The following is a 9,518-nucleotide window of genomic DNA, read 5'->3' as shown; positions in this document are numbered from 1 at the left end:
TTTTTTTTTTTTTTTTTTTTTTGGGTTACAAAATGGCTCTGTCGTTTTAGAATTTTAGTCAGATTGTAAGAATTACAAGGTTTTGTAGTTTGGAATTGGTTCCTTAAAAATTTTATTTAGTAGGCTTCTTGACTTGTTTAGTTTGAATAAGAGGTTAATGGTTTTGTGGGGATATGATAATTCTGGTTCTTGAATTTATTTGATAAGCTTTCAAGAATCATACATATATACTGACTCTGTTCTTTGGAACTTTTCAGAAATACTGCCTCGGACATTAAGCTCATGAGTCATGACTTCCTCAATCCATGAGCTGTCTGGTTTTGCTCTCTCTTTCTCTTCTTTATTCATTTTATGTTTATATATTTCTTATTTCATGTTAATTCTGTTTTCAGAACTTGATCCATAGTTTATGTTCTTGTGGTTTGCTGTTACTGATTCTTGAGTTGGTGCTCTCTTGTTAATTTTGGTGTATTCTTTGTCCAGGTAACATTGTAAGTCATGAGAAGCAAGAACAGAGAGATTCTCAATTCCAATCACCAACTCTTCCTGGAAGAAATTATGAATCAATGGCTACAAGTTTAGTCTACTCAGAGCCGGTTCCTCCTCCTCACCCGGGGAGTACACTTCCCATGGTAAAACATCTCTCAGCTGCCCCAAAAAAACCAAACTGTTTAATCAGAACTATATCTTTGGTTTAGTTTCTGGCACCTTTCTTACTCTCTGTAAAAAAAAAGATATGTTTGATCACATCAATACTTAATATGCCAAGTCTTTTTGGACCCCTTACATTTGAAGCTAATCCGAGTTGCTCGTCATATGTAGCCTTAGGCCTTCTAGTTGATAAATTTACTTCTTGACGCCATTACCATCACCTTTCTGCATTTTCATACAATATAGAAGTAACGAATTTTGTTTTGTTTTGTGTGTGTTTGTGTATTGTTAATACTGAAGGCACCTGGACAATACCCATATCCAGATCCTTACTACAGAAGCATCTTTGCACCGCCTCCACAACAACCCTATGCAGGGGTATGGTGTATTAACTACAACGAGTGTTCTGATCCGGATAAATGTAGTTTACAGTTCAATGATTAATAATGTTAACAGCTTATTACAAATCATTTCAGGTACATGTACAGTTAATGGGAATGCAGCAACAAGGTGTTCGGTTACCATCTGATGCAGTCGAGGAACCTGTTTTTGTAAACGCAAAGCAATACCACGGAATACTGAGGCGAAGGCAATCTAGAGCAAAACTTGAATCGCAGAATAAAGTCATCAAGTCACGTAAGGTAAAAAAATACTTTAAAGAAAAAGTTCTGTTATGATTCCTTTCTTCATTTGAGTAAATCTTTGAGAGTGTATCTCGCAGCCATATTTGCATGAATCTCGGCATTTGCATGCGATAAGAAGACCAAGAGGATGTGGTGGCCGGTTTCTCAATGCCAAGAAGGAGGATGAGCATCACGAAGAAAGTCATGAAGATAGTTCCAACCTTAGCTCTGGTAAATCCGCCATGGCTGCTTCGAGTGGTACATCTTGAGAAGGTCCCTACACGAAAAAGCTTTTGTTGTATTTTGGCTCTCTGCTTGGTGTCAGCTCATCTATATCTTTTAGTGTATGATATATATATATATATACAAATCTTTGTAGAAAAGGTATAGGGTTCTTGGGAGCAATTAGGTAAAACGTGAAGTGGGGTTTTTTAGACTTGTGATTATTAAAATAAAACCCACTGAGGAAGAAAGGAAAAATAAATAAAGGGAAATGTCATGATGTTTTAGTTAAAGATACAATGCTACTGATATTATTGTTTTGTTGTAAGAAATTTTGGTAATAAAACGAAGAATGGAAGAATCCACAAACAATGTGACATCAAGGGTTTTGGGTTTATTGCGTTTTATGTAAAACTACAAAATTTGTTGCTTCAGAAAAAAAATCATTTATTAACCCACAAGTTTGTTGTATATGTAAAAGCAAAACATCATAAAGTAGCACTCGTATTGTAATAATTACTAATTAACCTAGAGATGGAGAGGAACTGTATTATGATGTTGAAGAAAAAGCAATGTTTTGACTTTAGAGATCAACATTGTCACAGAAGATTTGACATTCGTATTTTTTTAAGGGGAAAAGATTAAGCCCATTTTCTTCTTTTCTAAATTATCTTTCCTATCAGTAAAGATCATCCATACTATTTTTTTACGAACTATGGAGACAATTAAAGGCGAAATGTAAATAAAATTTGTGTGTACTTTCTGTTTGCTATTATGATATTTTTATGATAATGGATTACGATGTTTTTTTCATTCATAGTCAAACACACAAAAGATCATGTATAATAGTATTTTTTTGGTTCTTGACACATGTCGTGAGTTTTATTAAGAGAACCCTGGTTTGTATTGTATAGTTTCCACCGTGACACACATACATAAAAAGTTAGAGACAATCACAGGAGTCAAATAAATAATGAAGCTATTAACTGAAATGTATAAAAAACAAAGTACTCAAAAAAAAACTGTAAAGAGCTCTATGATGTAGCTTTTTAGTGGCGCGAGATATACTCTCCTACGTATAAAGTGTGTTAATAATTGATTATAGATAGTCTTGTTCTTTCTTAAACAGAAAAAGAAGAATTTAATATGAAAGAGCTTTAGTAACACGATTTCTATCTTTACGAAGTATTTGATTAAGATAATAGTAATTGTTAGTAGTAGTCGTAGAGATACAAATCAAAATGCAAAAAGAAAGGACAGGGTAAAGTGGGTATATATATATATATATATCTGCGAGACTGCCATGTAGGAAATCAAAGCGCATGCACAAAGTAAAGAACTCATGATGAGACTTCACATGACCTTCTTCTACATCCCTTTTTATTATTTACTTACTAGACATTTCCGTATTTAATGTATGTATTTATATATTGAATCTGGTGTATTCCTCCTTTACGAACATGCATGTATTAATGTATATATCAATATATTCATGATGTCGTTTTCGCGAAGATAACAACAAAATATATCGTGATGATTGATTTGGTGCTTGGCTGCTTGCCGTACATGTCGATATTGGATGTAGTCAGTATGTTTAGCTTGTTTCTTATGTTTTTTCTGTAGGATTGAGTGAGGCGTGAGACCAACCGTTCTCTGGTTAAACGGAGATATTGGAGAAAGGGAAGCAACCCACCACTTGTATTGCGACTGACTCCATTTTGTATTTATCGTTGGGGATTTATATTTGGCATACAGAGATTTTTTTGGATTTAGTTTACGCGGTTCTCGACGAAATAGTTCTCATGTGTTAGCAGAGAAATGCATTGAGGTCATAATTTGAAATTCAAACATGATCCTAATAGTTACAGTTTAAATTTCCGTTAAAAACAAAGAGGTATAAGAAAACCAAACAACTATACTAAAGAAGCAATGTTTGGACAAATGGATACAAAACCAATTAAAAAATCGTTACCAGACAACCAAATACAGGTTGTACCCCCCAGCAAAGGCAGAGCTGTGTCTTTGTTTTCTCATATACTTTATTATTCAAACAAAACTTTTTTAGAAACAAGTTAAACAAAAGAACTTAACGTTAACTAAAGAAAAACATATATCACGCTCCTCACGCGCGTAGTGACATTTGTACATACTTGTCATGCGCATCATCTTCCGCATGGTTACAAAGAAAAAAAGATGAACATACGATACAAGAACATGCCACCCACCACGGTTATGATATGTACATGCACATACATACATTGTTACATACATCATCGTTAGCATCATCTTATGACAATAAGAGAGAAGAGGGTAGAGAAAAATTTGATGCTATGTTTGGGGTAGGCCACTGTCACAGAACTTAAAGCCAACTGCTTTATTTCCCTAAGTTAGCAAATTACCCCATTTCGTCAAAATTCCGTTTCTTCTGACAACTACACTTGCGTTTTACGGATGATGAAAATTGTTTAAAAAACAAAGTTTTTTTTTCGTCTTATTATTATTGATTTTAGTGACAAGCACATTAATCAGTGGATTTTTAATAATAATTGAAAAATGTCTTTAAATTTTGCAGAGACAGCCTTTGCGTGTTGGCTTTTCTAATCTATTTTGTGTTTATTGCAATTACTTGTTGAGTCTGAATGCTAGTACTAATTTGTTGAGTCTGAATGCAATTAAGTTTTCAAATCTAATGCCTTAAGTAACGGTTTCAATCCGGTCCTTTTAAGGACCCAAATCTCCGGTTACTTGATTTGATTGATCGACGAACGAATTCTTGGCGAAAGGATCTGCTTACTCAGCATTTTGATCCTGTGGATGTCGCTCTGATAGAGGCAATTCCTCTAAGCAGCTGTTCCAAGGCAGATTATTTAGGATGACACTTTACTAAAACTGGGAAATATATGGTAAAATTTGGGTATGAGACGGAACGTTTGGATGTCCAAGGTCCTTTTCAGGCATTCGGATCTGGTCCAGCAATCACTCCCCTTCTTGCTAGGGTTTGGCAAGTAAAATGTCCACCAAAACTACAACATTTTATGTGGCAAGTTTTATCGGGTTGTATTTCGGTATCGACTAATTTGCGTCGTTGGGGATTGAGTTGTGATGTCGTTTGTACACGGTGCGGGATGGAGGAGGAGAATATAAATCATGCCATCTTTCTATGCCCGCCAGCCCGACAAGCCTGTGCTTTAGCTCATGTACCAGTGGGGCCGCAACTCTTTCCGACGAACTCTGTATATGCTAATGTTGATCATTTTCTAGATCCCATAAGTTCGGGTTCACAGGTTCAGGTTTTTTCTTGGATGATGTGGTATATTTGGAAAGCTCGAAACGCCCGTGTTTTTGAAAACCAGGCTGAACGCCCTGATGAGGTTGTCCGGGTGGCGGAGGGTGAGGCTTTGTCCTGGCAGGAGGCTCAGGTAGATGTCGAGGGGAGGAGTTTCCCTCCACTACTACGGGTCTAACACATGGGTATAGAAGGGGTTTATCTCTTCCTACGATTTTTATGGGACAGAGATGTTATGTTGACGGCTCTTGGAAAGCGACATATGTTTTTGCCGGTGCAGGATGGTGTTGTATTTCATCAGAAGGATCGCCCCCAGTGCTTGGAGCGACAAATTTCCGGCGAAGTTTATCCCCGTTACATGCAGAAGTTGAAGCCTTCAACTGGGTGATGCGATGTATGATTGGACATGACTTCCGGGATGTGGATTTTCTTACCGACTGCTCCGACTTGGTGAAGATGGTGTCTTCCCCAACTGATTGGCCAGCTTTTGCAACATATTTAGATGACATTCGGATCGACAGGGAGGAGTTTTTTTCTTTCTCTTTGATTTATGTTTCTCGTAATGCTAATGTAAGAGCGGATTCTTTAGCACGTCAAGCGCGTGTGTCTCCACATCATATTTTGTTTATAGACAATTTTCCTCTGATCGGCTCGTCTGAGCTGATTCTTTTGTTAAAAAAAAAAAAAAAGTTACTTTCAATCCTTTTTCTTTTGTCAACATCTAAACTTTTTATCTAAATCAAGAATATTGAAGACATACACATTAATGCCGAGAATTTGGTGATGGTGATATGAAATCAAATTAGAGAAGTAATTGATCATCTATCTCATAAACTTATATTTTTTTTTGGTAGGACCTCATAAACTTATATTGTCAAGAGCTCTAAGAAAAAAAAATCTAAAAAAATAAAAATGGAAATGATTTTACTTCATATACATTAATGCAACCTATAAAATTAAGCTTTATATAATAAGATTTAAGTTTTCTTTTATCACATTTAAAAAAAAAAAGCTTATGCACAAAAAAAGTTTTTAAAAATTATTTTATCTTCAGTAGTATATGTTTTTAACCAAAACATTGAATTCATCCTACTATCAAAATTTTACTTTTAAAACCTATGGGGTTGAATGGTTTGTGGTGATTGGAACAGATAAATCTGTTTGTGAATTAGACATTCTTATTTACTATTCATCAATTATATTGGTACATACCAAAGAAAATATAAAAAATCCATTACATACCAATTCTACAAACCATTTTACATACAAATAAACTTCATCGCTATAATTTGTTATCCACCTCAAAAATATATAGTGGACTAAACAATTGACTGATTAGTGGATTTTTCTTGCAACATCCATTCAAACCATATATTGTTAAGAGCTCTAAACAAAATCATTATAAAGATGGAAATTCTTATAAGCTTTGTATAAAATGAAAGCTTTCTCCTATCATAAATTTTTCTTAGAGAAAAGCTTTTGCATAAAAAAAGTTTTTAAATTTTACTTTTTCCTCAACAGTCTAAGCTTTTAAACCAAAACATTGAATTCAACCTACTCTCAAAATTTCACCTTTAAATTTTTTTTTTTTACAAAAAAATAAATAATATTATTACAAGTTTAGTGCTTCTTGTTGTTTCTTCCTTGTCCTCTCTCTCTCTCTCTCTCTCTCACAAAGATCTTTACTTTACTTTTCCAGTATTCTCTCTCTTCTCTCTAGTCTCTACTTAGCTGCCTGCTTTAGCTCCTTTTTACCTCCTCTTTCATCTCTCCTTTTGCAAATGAGAAAACCCAAACTCTTTTCCCAAACCATTACCATCTCATGAACAATCTCAAAGGTGGCTCTCTCTACTCAGAGAGCCTACCAATCTAACTCAAAACTCTTTTTTCTCTACATCTCATCTGGGTTGGTCTCTCAATTATTTCTACCCTCAAAGTATCGATTTTTATATCTTCTTTCTTTTTTGTTTTTCTGTGTGTGTAAACCCTCTCTGTAGAAGTTATGATGGCTCACTCCATGGACGATAGAGACTCTCCTGACAAAGGTTTTGATTCCGGCAAGTACGTTAGGTACACGCCGGAGCAAGTTGAAGCTCTTGAGAGAGTTTATGCTGAGTGTCCTAAACCTAGCTCTCTTCGAAGACAACAGCTTATTCGTGAATGTCCCATCCTCTGTAACATCGAGCCTCGACAGATCAAAGTTTGGTTCCAGAATCGAAGGTGATTCTCTTGTTTCTTTATTTAACTGCTTTAATGGAATGCTTTTGTGTTCTTTGATTGTTTCTGAAATTAAAAATTGACTTTTTTTGTTTGCTTGTATTTGAAGACAATAATGTTAAAACGCCTGTTCTATTCTCTGACAATGTTTTGTTAAATGTTCTTGTTTTTGATCTAAATGGTGATTTTAAAAGCCTTTTGAGTTTCAGATCTATGTCTATATAATTGAAAGATTTTTTGTTTTTTCTCTTTTAGCTTAAGGCTTTGTCGACACAGTTGAAAGTGAAAATTACAAGAAAAAAAGTGACAGCTAATCAAACTGTCTTTGATGAGCTTTAAAACGTCTTATGTTCTTAAAAAAAAAAGTTGTAATATTTATGCAGAGAATATGTTGGAAATTACATAATCTTTTTGTTCTTTATGTCATTCTGGTATGATTCTTAAAGCAAAAAAGTGTGTTTGTTTCTTTAACTCTCTTTCTGTTCATTCTCTATTATTTTCAACACATTTATCATACACTATAGTTTGTCTTTAAGCTTCTTTTTTCTTTCTTTTGGTTGTTTGTTGACTTTTTAGATGTCGAGAGAAGCAGAGGAAAGAGTCAGCTCGTCTTCAGACAGTGAACAGGAAACTGAGTGCGATGAACAAGCTTTTGATGGAAGAGAATGACCGTTTGCAGAAGCAAGTATCCCACTTGGTTTATGAGAATGGATTCATGAAACATCGTATCCACACTGTAAGTCCTAATCATATCTCTTACACCTTTGATCCCCATTGCTAATAGAGACTTCGTTTTAAAAGTTGGTCATCTTTTTGATGCTTGTGAATGGAATTTGTTCTTTAAGAATTCTCTGTTCTTAGAAAGTGACTTTTGAACTCTCTTTATTGTCACTTAGGCTTCTGGGACGACCACAGACAACAGCTGTGAGTCTGTGGTCGTGAGTGGTCAGCAACGTCAGCAGCAAAACCCAACACATCAGCATCCGCAGCGTGATGCTAACAACCCAGCTAAGTAAGCAAGGCTCTTGTTTTTTCTGTTAGTGAATTTCTCTTTGTGAGATTATGTGAAGAAACTAACTTTATTTTTTGTAAATGTCCTTTGTTGGTAGTCTTCTCTCGATTGCGGAGGAGACCTTGGCAGAGTTCCTTAGCAAGGCTACAGGAACTGCTGTCGACTGGGTCCAGATGATTGGGATGAAGGTAAATAAGTTGTAACATTTTAAGGTTTTTTATATGTGAAAATGAAGTGATTTTTTATAAATGTTTTAATATGTATTTTCATGGTGATGTATGTAGCCTGGTCCGGATTCTATTGGCATCGTAGCTGTTTCACGCAACTGCAGTGGAATAGCAGCACGTGCCTGTGGCCTCGTGAGTTTAGAACCCATGAAGGTAAATGTTGTTTGGTTTTTTACTTTAATACTGTTTTGTAAAAAGGAAAACTTCTGTGAAGACACTCTAAACTTCAAATACTGTGTAGGTCGCTGAAATCCTCAAAGATCGTCCATCATGGTTCCGTGACTGTCGATGTGTCGAGACTCTGAATGTTATACCCACTGGAAGCGGTGGTACTATCGAACTTGTCAACACTCAGGTCTGTTCTATAAATATATCAGTCTTGTTTTTATGTTCCTTTAAAATGTACTGATCATTGTTCATGGTTGGTTATCAGATCTATGCTCCTACAACACTAGCAGCAGCTCGTGACTTTTGGACGCTGAGATATAGTACAAGTCTAGAAGATGGAAGCTATGTGGTGAGTCATATGAACTGGTTATGTTTGTTTATTACCCTGTTTACTAGATTTTCCTTATAATAATTGTTTCCTTCAGGTTTGTGAGAGGTCACTAACTTCTGCAACTGGTGGCCCTAATGGTCCGCTGTCCTCAAGCTTCGTGAGAGCCAAAATGCTGTCAAGTGGGTTTCTTATCCGTCCTTGTGATGGTGGTGGCTCAATTATTCACATTGTTGATCATGTTGACTTGGATGTAAGCATTTGATTTGTAAAAAACACATCAGCCCTCGTAGGAGTCTCTTCTATTATGTTGATTGCTGAATTTCTTTGGTTTGGTAGGTCTCAAGTGTTCCTGAAGTGCTCAGGCCTCTCTATGAGTCTTCCAAAATTCTTGCTCAGAAGATGACCGTCGCTGTAAGTTCCTTATGAACCTGACCCTTTCCTGACCTGACTAGGCCATATGTGTCTCTGAGTTTTACTTCCACATTTCAGGCTCTGAGACATGTGAGGCAAGTTGCTCAAGAGACTAGTGGAGAAGTTCAGTATAGTGGTGGACGCCAGCCTGCAGTTTTAAGAACTTTCAGCCAAAGACTCTGCCGGTAATATATCTCGTCAATAAGCTTAGTTTTATTGTTCGGAGCATTGTCTAATTGCTTTTGCTTATCTTGAAATTCAGTGGTTTCAATGATGCTGTTAATGGTTTTGCGGATGATGGATGGTCTCCAATGAGTAGTGATGGAGCAGAAGATATTACAATCATGATCAACTCTTCCTCTGCTAAATT

At 35.8% G+C, this 9,518-nt stretch overlaps 2 protein-coding genes across 3 annotated transcripts in view; both read left to right on the top strand.

The window, feature by feature from the left end:
* Positions 1–1,857, top strand: part of LOC104777078 (nuclear transcription factor Y subunit A-7-like) — a 2,218-nt gene extending 361 nt beyond the window's left edge. Inside the window, exons 2-6 of one of the 2 annotated variants that reach the window (XM_010501283.2) lie at positions 258–312; positions 484–632; positions 952–1,029; positions 1,128–1,292; positions 1,373–1,857. In XM_010501283.2, the coding sequence (XP_010499585.1) occupies positions 306–312; positions 484–632; positions 952–1,029; positions 1,128–1,292; positions 1,373–1,543 (570 nt within the window). In that variant the 5' untranslated portion in view covers positions 258–305 and the 3' untranslated portion in view covers positions 1,544–1,857. Of the gene's footprint in view, positions 1–257; positions 318–483; positions 633–951; positions 1,030–1,127; positions 1,293–1,372 lie in introns of both variants that reach the window. The other variant, XM_010501282.2, reaches the window with a different exon arrangement.
* Positions 6,441–9,518, top strand: part of LOC104777076 (homeobox-leucine zipper protein ATHB-9-like) — a gene marked incomplete in the record, with an annotated part of 10,720 nt that continues 7,642 nt past the window's right edge. Inside the window, 3 exon segments of the mRNA XM_019243743.1 lie at positions 6,441–7,002; positions 7,576–7,735; positions 7,896–7,953. Of these exon segments, the coding sequence (XP_019099288.1) occupies positions 6,785–7,002; positions 7,576–7,735; positions 7,896–7,953 (436 nt within the window).

This window comes from Camelina sativa, chromosome 3 (assembly GCF_000633955.1).
Source record: "Camelina sativa cultivar DH55 chromosome 3, Cs, whole genome shotgun sequence".
Classification (NCBI taxonomy): Eukaryota; Viridiplantae; Streptophyta; class Magnoliopsida; order Brassicales; family Brassicaceae; genus Camelina; species Camelina sativa.
The sequence above is the reverse complement of the archived record's forward strand: the minus strand, read 5'-3'. Positions and strand labels throughout refer to the sequence as shown.